This window comes from Nelumbo lutea, chromosome 1 (assembly GCF_056320005.1).
Source record: "Nelumbo lutea isolate HS-2025 chromosome 1, American lotus-T2T, whole genome shotgun sequence".
Lineage (NCBI taxonomy): Eukaryota > Viridiplantae > Streptophyta > Magnoliopsida > Proteales > Nelumbonaceae > Nelumbo > Nelumbo lutea.
The window spans coordinates 197788906-197808598 of record NC_142684.1 but is presented as its reverse complement, the minus strand read 5'-3'; the positions used below and the strand labels follow the sequence as shown (position 1 = coordinate 197808598).

General features: G+C 41.5%; 1 protein-coding gene across 2 annotated transcripts in view; it reads left to right on the top strand.

Annotated features, from left to right (window-relative positions):
• Positions 1-19693, top strand: part of LOC148880242 (uncharacterized) — a 93431-nt gene that overhangs the window by 61045 nt on the left and 12693 nt on the right. For both annotated transcript variants that reach the window (XM_088962108.1, XM_088962107.1), the window contains exon 7: positions 3475-3565. In XM_088962108.1, the coding sequence (XP_088818234.1) occupies positions 3475-3565 (91 nt within the window). The remainder of the gene's footprint in view (positions 1-3474; positions 3566-19693) is intronic.

Here is a 19693-nt window from a genome sequence, read left to right as displayed (position 1 = left end):
CGGCTGGATTAGACACACATGAGGAACCCTAGATTGGTTCTGATACCAAGTAGTCGATCAAGACTACAATCAGTCTTGAATCCGAAAGTAAAAGAAAGATTTCAGATGGAGAAAAGAAGAAAAGAGGGAGAAAGCAGAAGCACACGGAGGGTTTTAGAAAAGGAGAGAGAGGGTCAAATAGAATAAATCTGCCGACCCACTTTTAATATTTATATGTTTACTAATTGTAAAAAAGGCTGAATTGCCCTTAATGCTTACATGGCAAATAAACTAATAATAAAGCTGAAATAACTAGCTGTAACAAGGAGCAGTATTAGAGTCACCCTCTCTTAGCCATTTGACTTAAGCTCTTTGTATCCATTTTGTGGGGACCACAGCCGTGGGGTCCACATCAGTGTTCTCTACACCCATCTTGTGGAAGAAAGCAGTATTAGAGTCACCCTCTCTTAGCCATTTGACTCAAGCTCTTTGTATCCATTTTAGCTCTCCTTTGTAATCTAGCTTATCAAGGAGCAGTTTAGATTCAACTCACAAATTGTTCTCTTCCTACAAACTAGGATCTGCTTCTTCTTTCTTGTCAATTTCTGCTATTTTCTTTAGACAAGCTTCCATTTGCTTGGGGATGGATGACAATTGAGAATTTTTCTAGTTGATTTCTTTCTTTAAGTGCTGGATTCTCTTTCTCACAGCATGCATATTTACTTTGAGAAATGCTCTAGTTATTTCCACTAAGAGTGCACCTTGTCTTTCAAATCCTCTTCAAGCAACTAATGATTTTCAAGGTGGGAAGGGCTTGGAGCACGGAAGAAAGAGCCTCCAACAAATTGCAAGGGAGTGTAATCTGAGAAGGGTCTTGGGAGGGCCTTTTGGAAAGTGGCTCGGAATTGGTCTTCCTAGTTTGAAGAGATTAGGAATTTATCCAGCTGCAATAAAGTTGGTCAAGATTTGTTGTTTGTCGAAGTGAAGGAAACCTACTTTAGGGGGAGGTCTATCAAGACATGTTACTTCATTCAACATTGCCAGCATTACAATCATTTCATAGACTTTTCCTTTTAGCCTAAGTGGTATTTGCCTATCACACAAGTCCCCTCATGCATCCCTCTAATCATTGTTATTAATAAAAAATATATTGTTAGGATCCAACCCAATACTGACCAGACCGCAACTCGAGCTGGTTTAGGCCCAACCTAGTTCAGCAAGTTTTCTACCACAGGCCACACCAATCCCAGGATCACTGAGACAGATAACAAAATAAGATATTTTCTGATTTTGATGCTTTCTGCTATTTACTTTTTGAGTCGTTATGTACCTAAGCAACTGTTGTGAGAGAGCTCTATATATAGATTCACCTCACCTCTTTGAGTATGAATGAAAGTATTCCCTAATCTTCTTCTCTCCTTCCCCTTATTTTCTTGAGGTCGAGCTTCCCTCGAAGAAGCTCCTGAGTTGGGCAGAGACCCAACAACTATTAAAGTATCAAATTCCATCATCTTGAACACCAGAGGCTTGTCTGTTGAAGAGAGGATGGATTGGATAGAAGTTGACATGCATAAGATGACTTCTGAGCGGAAAGAACTCAAGGAGACGCTATCAGCCTTAGTCATGTAACAGGAAAAGGCATCTGCAGTTGCCAACCGAGAGTCGGACCAGGAAGAAAGTAGCCAAGGAAGCTTTAGATGAGGCAACTTCTTTCCTGGCCGCTTTGCTAAGTTAGATTTCTCCACTTCCTCTAGAGTTGATCAATTCCTTGGACAGCTTTGCTAAGTAGATTTCCCCACTTCTGTTAGAGACGATCCATTCCTTCGATTAGGCTAAGCAGTATTTGGAGTACCATGAAACCCTTGGACACCAAAGAGTGTCGGTTGCTACTTTCCACCTTGAAGAAGAAACTATATTGTGGTTCCAATGGTTTTGATGATCTCATCCCCAGATCTCCTGGTCAGACTTCACCGCGGCTCTCTGCCTTTGTTTTGGACCCACCGCCTATGAAGACTACAATGAATACCCTGTCCAAGCTCAAGCAAGTGGGGATTGTTAGGGAATACCAAATGGAATTTGAAAGATTAGTCACATGGGTGAAAGATTAGCCAGAAAGCTCTCTGCTAGAGTGTTTTTAGGGGGGTTTCAAGAAGATATTATGATGGAGGTGAAGGCTTGGGAGCCACCTTCAGTCATGGCAGGAGTGGGCCTTGCTAAACTAAAGGAAGTAAGACTAAGTAGACTCAGATGGGCCAATAAGATGAAGGGTCCTTCGCTCAAAACCCCTGCACCCAAGACCGTTCGGGTTGTACCAGAAACCCAAGACCGTAATGTGGTACCCTTAAAACACTTGACCTGGGCGGAGATGTAAAGCTTGTAGGGAGAAGGGGAGTACCCTAAATTTTATATCCCTTGTCTTGACCCTTCAAGGTTTAGGTAGCATATGGGAACAAACTGGGTTGTAAAGGCATTTGCAAAGGGTTAACAATCCAAATCCAAGGGCATAATTTTGTCACCGATCTTCAACCCTTGGAGTTCATGGGAGCAGGCTTGGTTCTTAGGGTACAATGGCTTTGCCAACTTGGGCCTATAATATGTGATTGGGCCAGGTTGACTATTAGAACTGACCAACGTTGTTGGGCCAGAGGATCACTATTAGAACTGACCAACATAGCCTGAAATATTTGTTGGAGCAGCCCACACTTAATTTGTAGCAGCAATGCTAGGTGGCCAAGCTTTTGGGTTTTGATTATGAGATAAAATATAAACTTGCGCCCACTAACAAGACCGTGGATGCCTTGTCCAGGTCTGCAGATCTGAATCGGTTCATAGTTGTAGAGCTCATTTACCCCTTGGCCCATCAACTCCAAAAGGAAACCCAGGCTGACCCAGAGTTTACTTGGATACGAGAGGCCTGGGCACGTGATCCGCAGCCTGTTTGCCCTAATCTTCTTCTCTCCTTCCCCTTATTTTCTTGAGGAGGCTGAGCTTTCCTCGAAGAAGCTCTTGAGTTGGGAAGAAACCCTACTCTCTCTCTCTCTCTCTTTATCTGACTAAAAATACAACTCTACTCAGTCTCAGGCTGGAACCAACATTGGGTAATGGCCTTCATCTGACTAGCATTTACCTGGACTTAAGGCTTATCTTTGGCAACCACCTTAATTTACAGCATCAGTCACACATTTGTTTGATTTCTAGAATTCATCTTGTCCTCTGTGAACTGCTTGTTCTATTACACATGAATTATATCTTTCTGGATGTCCATTGTTTAATTCTTATTGGAATTAAGTAACTCATTTTATAACATGAATAGACTTGAATTTCATGTTCTTCATTTTGAGTTTAAAAGACTACATAACTAGCATTACCTGGACTTACTTCTTCCATTGCCAACAATGTATGTCCGTTGTGTCTGTGTATGGAAATGGATGTATATAACTTTTTGAATGTCAAATCACTTCTCATGTTTCAGTCATTTCTTTTGTTGATGATCAGAGTGCAGTTACTTGGTTGTGCTTTTCTTCAAATTCAGAACAAATTATTACAGCATCAAAAGATGGTTCAATAAGAGTGTGGAGTATTAACGGTATGCTTGATTCATTGAGTTTTGACTATGTATCTTAGTTTTAGTGTGTTTTATGTAAGAACAGATTCTGATTATTTCTTATTTTTGATTTGCTGAAATGAATTACTTATCACAATTGGTAATAATATATAAAATTTTGACATTCATTACTTGGTTGTTTTGTTTGGATATACACTTTTTCTTGGGTTTGAGTCATTGATGCAAGATGCAGATTTGTTACAAAATTGGTGCAAGATGGACCTGTAAAAAAAGAAGATAAAAGCAACCCAGGATTCCACACCAAGGTTATTTAGGAAAAAAAACACCTTATAGCTTCTTAAAGGAACTGACACCATGACAATTAGAATAGAAATCACTCAAAGATTTTAAGTAGAAAACTAACATTTTATCTTTTCTAGAAAAAAAGTGGTGCATGTATTTATAGGCAAAGAGGGAGAATTTGCTAGCCCTTTCTCTCATTTTCCTATCCTAAAACCAACTGAGAACTAACTAGGAATTGATCAAATTCTAGTAGTCTTATGACTAGGACTTTTGACTTGGAGGGTTAGAGTAATAATGTCTTCTTAGAAAAAATACGATTTACCATAACAATACAAAGTAGCTAGATATGTAAATTTATGTAAATTCTAATAAGATGCTAAAAATGTACCCAGATGTAAGAAGTTAAAACTTTACCCTTGAGAGAATTTAAAGTGGGAGATGGAAGAAAAACTAGGTTCTGGGTAGACCAGTGGGCTGGTGACAACACTCTAAAAGAGATGTTCCCGGACTTGTACAATGTGGCTGTAGATAAGGATGCCTTAGTGGCTGATTCTCTGTTGTTCCAGGAAGGTAGGCTATGCTGGGTTCTTCCCCTTGGGAGAAGTTTCAATGACAGGGAATTTCCGCAGATGGCAGATTTTCTTTTTCTGTTACAAGACCAACAGATAAATTTCAGGAGCAAGATTCAACAGTTTGGAAATGGTCAAAATCTGGAGATTTCACAGTCAAATCCTTCTACAATTTTCTTGTGGGAAGGTCCGAATCCCCTTTTCCCAGACAGGCCATTTGGGGGAGTTTGGTTTCTCCAATAGTCAAGTTTTTTGTACGGGTGGCAGCTCTGGAGAGGTGTTTGTCCAAAGAAATGCTGCTGAAAAAAGGTCTTAATCTGTCAGATTGGAGGTGCTGTTTTTGCAATATGCAACTACAATCTTCCAGGCATCTCTTCATTGCAGGTTTGGTTCTGCAGTTTGGTCACACTTCTTCAAATCCCTGAATCTAAGCTGGTTCATGCCAGCCTCAGTTGGAGCTATGCTAGAGGAGTGGCATATCCAGGGGCTGTCTAAGGAAAGTTATGCTGGACTACCATCCCTCCGGCAGTTCTACGGGCTGTGTGGTCAGAAAGGAACAATAGGATTTTTGAGAAAAAATCCACTACTGAAGTTGGATGTCTATACATACTGATTTTAGAGAGAGTATTTCTGGTTATACTTTTTTGAGGATGGCATTTTTTTGAGGTCCTTCATTTTGTAAAGCTTCTCATTGTACACTATAAAATAATTATGAATGGTAAATGAGATTGTTCAAAGCCCTCGAACAAAAATATATGCAGCATTGCCAAACATAAAATAAAACATATGGAATTCAAAATCTCAATCAAGTCTAGAATCATGTAAGATTCCCTTGTCAATTCCCAGAGTCCATTTTTTCCACAAAAAATGGTTCTGCATTGAATCTGAAACAAGAAGTTTGTTGAGAATAAGAACCAAGCTTAGGAAATGTCCTTGACTCCCTGTCAATTCATAACACCCATGATCTATATGATCTGGTTCTAATATGGAATTGATCCTTGATGATTAATCTCCACCAATAATGATAGTGTAAGGAGGTTCCTGATTATTATGAGCAAATCAATCAGTCTTTGAATCAAGTTTTAGTTATGAGATGGTTACTGCCATTCAGCATTTCCTATAATAGCAACACCATCTACAAACTATTTAATTTAAGCAATTAGATTGGCTCTGCAGAGTGATAAATAAGTCTAGGTCAGTCCATCTGTCACATCTCAACTAAGCCTTCTCCCGATTATATGGGGTCTGCTACATGAATCCTGTTCTGCCATTTTTTTTTAACAGTTAAAGTATAATTTCATTAATGCTAAGAGGCTGTACATGATATTATGTACCAAAAAGAAAACTTAAGCCCCCTCCAAAAAAATCTACAGCCAAAAAAGAAGAGAAAGTATCATTGTTAAATACGGTATGTATGGATAACCAACTCCTCAAGTCCTCTACAGCCCTATTAATCACCACAGATTCTGGCGATGCTTTCTGTTCGGAAATCCTCAAGTTTCTTTCTGACCAGATGGCCCACAAGACTGCCAAAGGAACAGCTGACCAACACATTCTCCCTTTCCTTGACAGACCCTTATTCCCCATTCTTGCAAAAGGTCCTTGACTGAGAAGGGACAACACCACTGCAGATTAAGAGCCCAAGAGAAGTGTCTCCACACACAGTTGGGCTGAAGCTGCAGTGTAAGAACAAATGGCTTACTAACTCATCCTCCCTGCTGCACAACACACATTATCTGTCTTGGATAGGGTACCCCTTCCTCAAGAGCATTTCCTTGGTCAAACACTTTTCTAGGACAATCATCCAAGTGAAATTTTCCACTTTAGATGGTGCAGCCGAATATGGATTTCCTGGGAAAAGGGTCCCTTGAAGCTCCAACCAGACCCTTGTAAAACGATTTGACTGTGAGTACCCCTGTTGAAGTCCACTTCCAAATCTGGAGTCCTGAATCTGCACGTCCAAAAGTTGATTCTGCAGTAGAGCTAACAGTTCAGAGATTTAATTAATCTCCCAACCGCTGAAACTCCTAAAGGAAGGGGTCCAACAAATCCAACTACCATTCATCTCATAGCAGTTTGTCACCCAAGCCAGCTTGTTGTCTGCCATGTTAAACAAAGAGGGAAATCTGTCTTTTAAAGTAAAATCACCATACCAAGAGTTCAACTAGAACTTCACCTTCCTCCCATCCCCAACTTTGAAAAGCAGCCCCTCACTAAAGCTACTGAAGGCTTTTGATTTGATATGCCCTTACACAAACTGCAACCATAGGATGAAAGGGATATTTCTGCATCCCAACCATTCCTACACAAACCAAATTTCTCAGCAATGACCTTCCTCCACAAATTGTTTGGCTGCATAGCAAATCTCTAGAGCCATCTACACAAGAAGGCTTTATTAAACAACTTGACCTACCTTGATCCCAAACCTCTAAAAGTCACAGGCTTGTGGACAGTTGAAAGTGTAATAAATCTGATCTGATTTGAAATCTTTGATAAAAAGAAGGAAAAGAAAAGTTTGTGTAGAGAAGAGAGGAGAAAGGTTGAAGAGAATGGGGAGAAGCCAAAAAAGTTATCTGGCTGCCCCTTTCACTATCTTGTATACTCATAATTAAAAAAGAATACAATGACAAGCATACACTTAGTAAGTCGGCTATTGCTAAAAACACAAGTAAACACTCTTAACTAAACATAAACTAATGGGCCTTAGGCCCAATAACTCTAGCTAAACTTTAAAAATAAAAAACAAATATTATCAGCCCAATCTCAGCACTCTCCCTCAAGTTGGAAATAGATGTCACACATTCCCAACTTGCATAGATCATGCTCAAGCTTGTTTCTTGCAACACCTTTTGTAAGAACATCAACTAGCTATAAGTTAGATGCAACATATGGTAAGCACAATACTCCGGATGTCACCCTCTCCTTTATAAAGTGTCTATCCACTTCTACATGCTTCATCCTATCATGCTGAACTGGGTTGTAGGCAATGCTAATTGCTGCTTGATTGTCACAATATAGCATCATAGGTTTTTCTATCCAATTCCAATCTCTCTTAACATGGATTGGACCGACAGGAGCTCTGAGACACCATGTGCCATGGCTCTATATTCAGCTTCTGCACTTGGCCTTGCTACAACTAATTGTAAATTAGATTACCTCCAACAAGAGTGCAAACTCCTGATGTAGATCTCTTGTCATCTAGGCACCCTGCCTAGTCGACATCTGTGTAAGCCTCTAAATTCACATGTCCATGATCAACAAACAATATGCCTGTACATGGGTGTCCATTAAAATACGCAAGTATCCTGTCAATAGCCTCCCAATGTTGAACTCGTGGGGCATGAATGTATTGACTCACTGCACTCATTGCATAAGAAATATCTAGTCATGTCATGCATAAGTATAACAATCGGCCCACCAATCTATGATACCTTCTTACATCCTTCACTTGCTCACCGTTTGAAGCATTCATCTTGTGATCCTGATTAATAGGTATATCAGCTGTCCTCACCCCTAGTTTTCTTGTCTCCTGTAGTAAGTCCAAAGCATACTTCCTCTGTGAAATGAAGATCCCATGCTTGGACCTTGCCACCTCAATGCCCAGAAATTACTTCAGCTCCCCAAGGTCTTTAATCTCAAACTCCTTGTACAGGTTCCTCTTCAAGGTATCAATCTCATTCAGATCATTTTCTGTGACTACAATGTCATCAACATACACTATCAACACGGACATTAGTGATCCCCTCCTTTTTACAAATAGAGTATGATCAGATTGAGTTTAAGCATAGTCAAATACAATCAATGCACTTCTAAACTTGTTAAAACAAGCTCTGGGTGATTGCTTCAAACCATATAAAGACTTCTTTAATTTACATACCTTTCCTTTAGCTACATCACTGTAAAAACCAGCTGAAAGATCCATGTACACCTCTTCTTGCAGGTCTCCATTAAGAAAAGCATTTTTCACATCAAGTTGGAAGAGGGGTCAAGAGTAGGTGGCTGCTAGTGATAGGAGAATCCTGTAGAGAAGATGGGCCGAATGGCCCATAGGTTGTTGTTTTTATTCTTCTTGTTATTTTGGGTCCATCCTGTCAATGTTAAGTTATTTTTTTTAAGTTCTTTGTAAATTCTGCCCAACTAAGGGCCTCCTTGTAATTACTCAAAATATCTAATAAAACAGTGTTAGAGGGCTGAGATAGAGACTGTTTGAAATACTCTTCTCAGAACCCTCATTGCCGAAACACACAAGTCTCCTCTCCTCTCTTCAGTTTCAACATGGTATCAGAGCATATCTGAACTTGAACGTCCTAGGGCTGGAGGCTTAGTCACGTACTGCCTGATTCTTGGAGGTCATTGAACAAGCCCAAGACTAGAATCTCTTGGAGAAGGGGTTCGGTGACCAGGAAGAATCAGAGAAGAAGAAAAAAAGGGAAGGGGAACAGCTCGGTTCTTTTTTTATTTTTTTGAAGCTCGACTGTGTTTGGACTGCTGAAGTTCGAACTGTAAGTTGGACTGCTGAAGCTCGAACTATAAGTTGTGCTCAGTTTTCTGGTTCTGTTTTACATTACCTTCGACTGTGTTTGGACTGTTGAAGTGTTCGAAAATCCTATCTGTTTTGTACTACCTTCATCTCCATTAAATCTAGTTTAACCCAGAAATTTCTCGGCTGTTGTTCTCTTCTTCTTGGACTGTTAAAATCTGCTGAAACATCCTTGTAACAAGGCTATGTATTGTTACTCTTGTTTGGCTGTTTTTAGAGGGTTGTACGAACAGGTTTTGGGGTCTTTTCTCTTCTTTGACAGTGGGGTTGTCTCTATTGCCCACACTGTGTTTGTGAAAAGGCCTATTCAGCAATACCGATTGGTACTTACTCTTCTTGGCTGAGTGTACAACCTTGAAAATGTACTTCGGCTAAGTGCATAGTGCCTAAGAGTTTCTGATTTCTTCTTGAAGCTTGAGCTCAGTGTGTTGCCTCCTTGTGGTCGGCTGAACTCAGTGTGTTGTCTCCTTGTGGTCGGCTGAACTCAGTGTGTTGTTTCCTTGTGGTCGGCTGAACTCAGTTATTGCTTGCTCTTATCCAGCATACTTGTAGAAGTCATCTGAAATCATATTTTGAGTGTTTACATGATGTACTCCTCAGAGTTTGAAAACAAAAGTGGTGCTGAATATGGATTGGGTCAGGGGACTCCAAGTGATTCCTTATTGACTGTGACCTCAGTTAAGCTAGATGGAACTAATTATCTGGCATGGTCACAATCAGTAAAGATTCATGTTTGTAGTAGAGGAAAGTGGGGGTTCATTTCCTGGAGTAAGAAGGCTCCCCCAGAAGATGATCCATCCTACGAGAAGTGGATGCAAGAAAATTACACTGTCATTGGGTGGCTTGTGAACTCAATGCAGCCACAGATTAGCCAGCACTATCTATGGATGAATTCAACCAAGGAAATATGGGATAGTGTTACTGAAACCTATTCCCAAAAACTAAATGTGGCTAGAGCCTATAAGTTGAGAAGTGATGTGAAGAAACTGTAACCTGGGACACCACCAATGATGTAGAGACCTACAGGAAACTGGTTGAAAGAAACAGGGTATTTGAGTTCTTAACCGGACTTAACCCGGAATATGATATCACAAAATAGAATATTCTTTCCAAGGAGTGTGTATCTTTGTCACAAGCTTATGCATTGGTGAGTAGTGAAGAGAGCAGGAGGGTTGTACAGGTTCAAGGGGCTGATATTAATGATCACTTTGCCAATATGGGGATTAAACCTAAAGGGAATGTTGGAACTTCTAGTGGCACAGGAAAGAAAGAAGTTGTATGTGAGTACTGCAAGAGGCCGAAGCACACCAAAGACAAGTGCTGGAAGTTACATCCCAACCTTGTTCCCATCAGGTTTTAGAAAAAATATGATAGTAAAAGATCAGGAAGTGCAAATGTAGCTGTCGGGCCAGATAGTGAAGAGATGTCTGCTTCTGCACAGTTGGTAGCCATGAGAGCAGAATATGAAAAGTTTGGGAAGATGATCAGTCAGCTGGGTGATGTGACCTCTGCTACCGACCCTTCAGGAAAATCTACTACTTCAGCATTTGCTCATTCAGGTATAAGGATTTCTGCTAATCATGCTACTTCTTCAGGTAATCTCAAGATACCTTGGATTATTGACTCAGGTGCTTCTGATCATATGACCAATCTGTCTACCTTATTTGTTTCATATGACTTACTTCCTGGACGTGATAAAATCACTTTAGCTGATGGTTCACTTGCCCCTATCTCTGGTAAGGGAACCATCAAGGCTACAGATTCCTTGTACCTCCCTTCTGCCCTTCATGTACCTAAACTAAATACAAATTTGTTGTCTGTGAGCAGTTTAACCAAGTCACTAAACGGTTGTGTAACCTTTTTTCCTTCCTACTGTGTTTTTTAGGATCTGGAGTCTCAGAAGGTGATTGGGAGTGGCATGAGGCGAACGGAATATACCTGCTTGATACTCCGGGACAATGCACTGATCATCTTGGGAATGTTGCTCTTGGATCTGTCTTTTTTGGCTTTGAGTCATCTATTCCCTGAACTGTTTAAGGGAATTAGTCTGTCCAGTCTTCATTGTGAGTCTTGTGAATTGTCAAAACATTGTAGAAGCAAGTATCCTTTGAAAAATAAAAGATCTTCTGTTCCTTTTAATATTGTGCATTCTGATGTGTGGGGGCCTTACCACTTACCCTCCATGGGTGGCTACAAATATTTTATCCTGTTTATTGATGATTTTTCACGATTCACTTGGATATTCCTGATGAAATCCCGTGATGAAGTCCCGAGACTTGTAAAACAATTCCATGAATTTGTTCTAACCCAATTTGATACCAGGATTAAAATCTTCAGATCAGACAATGCAAAAGAATACTTAGAGAAAAACCTATCCTGCTATCTTTCTAAAATGGGAGTTTTTCATCAAAGCTCATGTGCTAGGACCCCAGAACAGAGTGGGGTTGCTGAGAGGAAAAACAGGCATATTGTTGAGGTTGCAAGAAGTATCTTATTTGCCTCACATGTTCCTACCAGGTTTTGGGGTGATGCTGTACTTACTGCTACCTATCTCATAAACCGCATGCCATCCAGGGTTTTGGGTTTTAAGTCTCCCTTCGCTCTTCTTCATCCGGTCAAAGATCTTTTTCCTATTCCTATTCGTGTCTTTGGCTGCACCTGTTATGTACATGTTCCAAGTGTCCAAAGGCATAAATTTGAACCCAAAGCCCAAAAGTGTATCTTCCTTGGTTATTCCCTCAAACAGAAGGGTTATTGTTGTTTTGATCCAAATTCTGGCAATCGGTATGTCTCAATGGATGTCACCATTGATGAGTCTTCCCCTTTTTATGGTTCCTCTCCAGAAGGACATTGTCCACAGGGGGAGAATTTGACACAGGTGTTTGCTCTTCCTCTTCCTGTCCTTGTTGAGTCCCTTGATGTGTCTGCCTCTCCCTCAAATGAATCAAGGTTGGATCAGTTGTTCCATTCTCCTTGTCCTGGTACCCTACCTCCTCGTTCTGTCCTCAATCCCAAGGTGTATCAAAGGCAAAGATCCAGAAATGTGCAGGTTGTTTCTCCTACAACACATGAGCCTCCTACACTTCTAGTCACAGAAGAGACAACATGTACTGGTTCAGCACCTTTGGATTCATCCTTCCTTGACCTTGATATTCCCATTGCTGTTAGAAAAGGAAAACGGAAGTGCACTGCACATTGCATTTCCAAGCACCTTTCTTATAGTTTGCTTTCACCTCCATATTTTGCCTATCTCTCTTCTGTTGCTTCTCATTCTATTCCCAGGTCTGTGTCAGAAGCTCTTAAGATTCCAGAATGGAGGGATGCTATGAAATTTGAAATAGATGCCCTACACAAGAATGACACATGGGAAGTGATGGATTTGCCTGAAGGGAAGGATCCTGTTGGTTGCAAGTGGGTCTTTACTATCAAATACAGAGCCGATGGTACCATTGAAAGGTACAAGGCCAGGCTGGTTGCAAAAGGCTATACACAGACATATGTGATTGATTATTTAGAGACTTTTGCACCTGTTGCCAAGATGACATCGGTGAGGGTTCTTCTATCTTTAGCTGCTCACTTTGACTGGCCCCTTTATCAATTGGATGTGAAGAATGCATTTCTGAATGGTGAATTACATGAGGAGGTTTACATGTCTCTTCCTCCAGGGATGTATGGAACTGATATAAAATGGAAGGTATGCATACTGAAGAAATCTCTCTATGGACTAAAACAGTCCCCTAGAGCATGGTTTGAGAGATTTAGAACATCACTTGTTAACTTTGGTTATGTGCAGACACAATCCGATCATACTCTTTTTGTGAAGAGGAGTGGACCTCTGGCAGTATACCTCATTGTGTATGTAGATGATATTGTAGTGACGGGTAATGATGCCTCAGGAATTCATGATCTAAAATCTTTTCTCCATACAGAGTTTGAGATTAAAGATTTGGGGGAATTGAGATACTTTCATGGCATAGAAGTGGCTCGATCCAAGGATGGGATCCTTATCTCCCAAAGAAAGTATGTTCTTGACTTGCTCTTTGAAACTGGAAAGATGGGTGCTAGACCAGCTGCTACTCCTATTGATATGAGTCATAAACTCTCAGTCTCAGAAGGGACATTGTTAGAAGACAAAGGAATCTTTCAGAGACTTCTTGGGAAACTTTTGTATCTATGCATGACTCGGCCAGATATTGCATATGCAATCAGTTGCATTAGCCAATTCATGCATGCTCCTCGAGACACTCTTTTGGCAGCTGTAGAGAGAATCCTAAGTTATTTGAAGGGCTCCCCAGGAAAGGGTATTCTGTTTGCCAAGCATGGTCATATGAAACTTGAAGCTTACACCGATGCTGAATGGGCCGGGAACATTGATGACAGAAGATCTACATCTGGGTATTGCAGCTTGGTAGCTGGTAATGTTGTTTCTTGGAGAAGCAAAAAACAATCGGTTGTTGCTCGATCTTCTGCTGAAGCAGAATACAGGGCCATGGCACATGGGGTTTTTGAATTATTATGGCTAAAATCTTTGATGGAAGAACTTGGAATTGAATATGACAAGCCAATGATGTTATACTGTGATAATCAGGCTGCCATCAACATTGCTCACAACCCAGTGCAACATGATAGAACCAAGCATATTGAAGTTGATCGACACTTCATTAGGGAAAGGGTCTCTTCGGGTGAAGTGTGTCTTCCTTTCATCACATCTGAAGGACAGTTGGCAGATTTTCTTACCAAAGGCATTCCCAAGGCAAAACTTCAGCATGATACCAGCAAGCTTAGCATGATTGACATCTATGCTCAGCTTGAGGGGGAGTGTAAAGAAGATGGGCCGAATGGCCCATAGGTTGTTGTTTTTATTCTTCTTGTTATTTTGGGTCCATCCTGTCAATGTTAAGTTATTTTTTTTAAGTTCTTTGTAAATTCTGCCCAACTAAGGGCCTCCTTGTAATTACTCAAAATATCTAATAAAACAGTGTTAGAGGGCTGAGATAGAGACTATTCGAAATACTCTTCTCAGAACCCTCATTGCCGAAACACACAAGTCTCCTCTCCTCTCCTCAGTTTCAACAAATCCAAACTGAACTCATCTTTGCCACTAGTGCAAAAGTCTCCAAGTAATCTATCCCATAAGTCTGAGTGTACCCTTTTGCAATCAGCCTCGCCTTGTACCTTTCTATGCTTCCATCAACCTTGTACTTCACTATATAAACCCATCTACATCAAATACAAAAAAAACACCCATCTGCATCTAATTGTCTCCTTGCCATCAGGTAAATCCACAATCTATCATGTTTGATTTTTAATCAATGCTTTCATTTCCTCCTATATAGTTGTCTTCCGTTCAGGTTTAGAGAAAGCCTCACTAACACTCCTAGGTATAGACACAAAGTTAATGGAGGAAAGGAAGGCCCAGTGAGAGGGAGATAATCCATTGTAGGAAAGATAGTGTGAGATGCAATGAGCAGTACACTTCCTCTTCCCTTTTCAGAATGCAATAGGAAGATTTAAGTCGTCTGCAACAGTGTTAGGAACATGGGTGGTAGTATCAATAGGAACTAAACCATCAAGAGAAACAAGAGGCATACCTGAGTTTGTGTCAATCGAACCTAGAATTTCCAATGGGCCAATAGGGAGTGATGTGAGTTCTTTTGTTGTAGAACCATATTACCTGTGTTGCCGTAGGTGCTGTCATGTAAAACACTGAAAGACAAGACGCAATGGAGGTGGCAAAGTAGGTGGAGTAGGTGGGTCAGACACTAGAGTGGACAAAGTAGCTAGAACAGGAAGTGGTATAGATTGCTCACTTCCTTCCCCAAAACACTCCCCCTAAGAAGAATCCCTCGAGGAAAAAGGTGTGGACTCAAAAAAAGGTGACATCCATAGTAACATACCAACTCCCCAAGACTGGATCATAATAATAATACCCCTTCTGATTTCTTGCATACCCAAGGAAGACACACTTCGTCGCCATAAGGTCCAGCTTTGAGCGGTGAGGACCAAGAATATGAATAAAGCATACACATCCAAACACCCTTAGAGGAACGTGGAACATCTCCCCCTCAAGAAAAAGAAGGCTAAACGGAGTATTGTATCCAAGAACACGAGAGTGTACCCGATTAATCGAGAAAATTGTTGTAAGGATTGCATCACCCCAAAAACAAACTGGAACTATAGAGCTTACTATCATGCATCTTGCTACTTCCACAATGTATGTTCTTCCTTTCTACTACACCATTCTATTGTGGAGTGTATGTGACTTCTCTGGTGGGATACTCCATGCTCTACAAATACGATACTAGGTTTTTCTCAAAATATTTGCTAGAACTGTCTAATCTAAACACTTTCACTCGTAGAACAAACTGTGTCAACACCATATGATGGAATTGTTCTATTACCTCATCACAGGATTGAAGGGATAGGAAACCATCATATGAACGCCCAAGATTGCGGAATAAAGGGGGGGCGAATTTCAAAAATTTTTCTTTCCCTTCAACTGGGAATCGAATTCCCTATTTAGAAAATCATATTTTCAAGGATCATTCTTGAACCATAAACTGAACCAGATCTGAACCAAAAGGAGGATAGAGAGAGAATACCTGATACAGAGAAATAATATCTCTCAACGGAGGTGTTCACGCCCAAGGTAGAAACCAAAATCTGCTCCCACTGAAGATGGCGCATTGGAAGGTGGAGCAGAATCAGTAGTGTCCTTCCTAAGAACTTGATTCTTCCCAAGAATCCCCTGGGCGGCTAGTGAATACAACTCCTACCAATCTTTTCTCCAAAAGATTGGAATCAAGATCTGATCTTGATTTCTCCCAAACAATGGAGATCGAACTGCTATAGGCGGAGGCAACAGGAAGGAGGCGGCTAGAGAGAATTTGCAGGGTGCAGAATTCTCTCCTCTGTGATCTCAGCTCTGAAGACAAGACTGTTGTTGGTGATTGTGTGTCTGGATGTTTAAAGGCTGTCGCCCCCTCTTCCTTTTATAGACTTAAAGGGATCAGCTCCTAATCCCATTAGGAGTTGCTAACCCAAATCATATATGGATTAGAAGTCCCTTTAAGATAAGGGATAGTCCTTATCTTATCTGCAGATTAGATCAACTAGCTCCTAATCTAATTAGGAAGTTTCCAAATCTAAATCTCATTTAGATCTTGGACTCTTTGAGTGGATAGGGTGTGGGCCCAATCCTATCAGCTGATCTTATCTCAGAATTCGCCCCTTAAAGACTAATCAAATTGTTAGACAGTTTTGTATGCCTTTAGCTTCAATCAAATTGATGTACTTTATGAGTTTATTGTAAATGAATAAAAGTGCATATTTGATTCATGTTCCCTTGGTATGTTTCTGTGTAATACCCTTAAACTGGACACTTAATGAGACTCGTGTTAGTTTAGAATGTTCACAGCCAGTGGGTCGGTCTGGGGAGACCTATCCTGACAAGGCTGACACTGTGGTGCCACCAAGTCGGTTGGGGTGGCTTGTCTCAGCTACCGGGGTGAGACCCTAGGCACATACAGTGTGGGATTAATTGAATCTTTGAACTGGACCAGATTTCCAGTATTGCCCTGGACCTTGAAGATTGATGGGCAAAACTGAAAAGTTACACCCGACCCCTAGACTCGATTATGATACTGCACTAGGTGTCGGATCGGGCTGTCTTTGATGTACCAATCAGTGAGATCCTTAGCAGGGGTCAAAACCTGGGTATGTTGGGACAATCTGAGAATTCATCTGAGTGGGTGATCATAGTGACAGGATCAGCTCCTTTGTCGGACAAAGGTAATGATCGGGGATGCACTCTCACTGTTGGAAATCAAGACTGCCGGCAGTCGATTTCAACCGTTGAGATTTGTTTTGCAAAGTATATTTTATATGAGATATAAAAGTATATGTATTATGGTTTCTAAAATGTTTGCAAAAAGGTTTTAATTCCCAGGATCCATATAAGTAGAGAGTGCAACACTGTTCCTTGCAGCCAAGGGAGAGGTCCTCTCTTGTCGGGCAGTGTATGATCATTAAGGGCTGAGAGGTTAAGTGTAAGACCATTGAGGATAATACCTGATGGGATAATCTTGCATCTGCCCACAGTCCCTGGGTGTTACAAGGTGGCTTGGCCCAGGGACCACTTAGGGTAAGTGTTGGGCCCATAGAGCCCATTCGATGGGTTTCAGGGGGTGCACTGTCTTTAACAGTGTATTCGACCAGGCCTTGTAACAAAGGTTGGGCCGAACCCATGTGGCTGATGTGTAGATCAATGCTTGGGTCCCACGCCATACAAGGAAGCCCAACTGGGCAACAGTTAGGAAGGTTAAGTGAGCACATAAGCTTAATGGGCCTAAAACCCATTTCGAACTGAGCTATTTATTTAGTTAATTAAAGGGGCAAATTCTGAGATGGATTAGCAGATAGGATTGGGTCTTAATCCTATCCACTCAGAGAGTCCAGATCTGAATGTGATTCAGATCTAGAAACCTCCTAATGGGATTAGGAGAAAGCTAATCTAATCTGCAGATAAGATAAGGGTTTATCCTTATCACTAGAAGAGAAGGATGATCCAAATATGATTTGGATAAGCAGCTCCTAATGGGATTAGAAGCTGATCTTTTAAGTTAACAAAAGAAGGAGGGGGCGGTAGCCTTTAGGAGAGATACATCAGATCCTCTTTAGTGCTGAAAATCAAGAAGAGAGAATTCTGCACCCTGCAAATACTCTCTTGCCGCCTCCCTGTTCTTGCCGGCCTGTTTTCCAGTTCGATCTCCAGTTGTGGGAAAAGTCAAGATTGGATCTTGACATCAGTTCTTTGAGAAAGGATTGAAAGGAAGCTGTGCTCACGTACCATTCTACCGATTCTTGCGAAGGACAGAGTTCTTGGGGAAGAACATTGCTGATTCTGCTCCATCCTGCACTGCGCCATCTTCAGTGGGAGCAGTCTTTGAATCCTTCCTTGGGCGTGAACACCTTCGTTGGGAGATATTACTTCTCCGTATCAGGTATAATTCTCTTCTATTCCTTTTGGTTCAGATCTGGTTCAGTTTAAGGTTCAAGAATGATCATTGAAAATATGATTTTCGAAATAGAGAATGTGATTCCCAGTTGAAGGGAGAGAAAAATTTTTGAAATTCGCCCCTTATTCCGCAATCTTTGGGCGTCCATGAGATGGATCTCTCATCCCTTCACAAATTAGACCAGTTCGAAATGGGCTTAAGGCCCATTTAGGGTTATGTATTCATTAAGCCTTCCAAACTGCTGCCCAGTTGGGCTTCCTTGTATGACGTGGGACCCAAACATTGATCTACACATCAGCCACATGGGTTCAGCCCAGCCTTTGTTACAAGGCCTGGCCGAATACACTGTTATGGACAGTGCACCCCCTGAAACCCATCAGATGGGCTCTATGGGACCAACATTTACCCTAAGTGGTCCCTGGGCCAAGCCACCTTATAACGGCAGAGTCAAAACGGATGTTCCAACTTCTAGAAGCTTGCTTAAGTCTATAAATGGATCTATTAAGTTTACATACCATGTTTTCCTGACCCGCAGCTATGAAGCCTTGCGGCTGCTGCATATAGATATCTTCAGTAAGATCTCCATTCAGGAATGCAGTTTTGACATCCATTTGCCAAATCTCATAATCATGGTATGCTGCTACAGCTAGCAGGATCCTAATGGATTTAAGCATGGCCACAGGCGAAAAGGTTTCCTCATAATCGATGCCCTCTTTCTGAGTGTACCATTTCGCCACCAGACGCGCTTTGAAGGTCTCAACCCTACCATCGGGGCCCTTCTTCCTCTTGTAAATCCATTTGCAACCAATTGCTTTTACCCGGAGGGCGGATCTACTAGAGTCCAGACTCCATTGGTCTCCATTGAGTCCATCTCTGCTCTCATGGCCTCCACCCACTTCTGGGAATCTATGGCCAACATAGCTTCCGCGTAAGTCACGGGATCCTCCTCACTAGTCAAGGTTTCCACCAGGTAACTATCCTGGTCATAACCATAACGGACTGGTGGCCTGGATACCCGAGTGGATCTTCTAGGTTGGTCACTACCTGGAACTTGTGGGACATCTGCCACTGCTTCTGAGCTCTCCTCATCAAGAACAATTTCCTGACGATGGGTGTCTAGGATATAATCGGTCTCCAAGAACTGGGCATTTCGACTGCAGAACACTTTCTGCTCACTTGGCTCATAGAAAAGGTAACCTACAGAGCCTTTTGGGTAGCCTACAAATAGGCAACGACTGGTCTTGGATTCCAACTTGTCCGCACTCGTTCTTTTAACGTGTGCTGGACAACCCCAAATCTTCAAGTGTCTGACACTCGGTTTCTTTCCGGTCCAACGTTCATATGGAGTGTTCGGAACCGATTTGGTTGGAACCCGATTCAGCACGTAGATCGCAGTCTCTAATGCGTAACCCCAAAAGAATGTGGGTAACTCTGAGTGTATGAGAAGTGATCGGACCATATCCAATAAGGTCCTATTCCTCCTCTCTGAAACACCGTTAAGTTGTAGTGTAGCAGGAGGAGCTAATTGTGATACTATCCCATTGTCCTTTAAGTAGTCCCTGAACTTGTCAGAGAGATACTCGCCACCTCGATCAGATCGAAGGGCTTTAATTTCACTCCCCAACTGTTTCTCGACCTCGTCTAAACTCTTTGAACTTTTCAAAGGATTCAGACTTGGGTCTCATTAGGTACACGTAACCATATCGTGAGAAATCATCTGTGAAGGTGATGAAATACACGT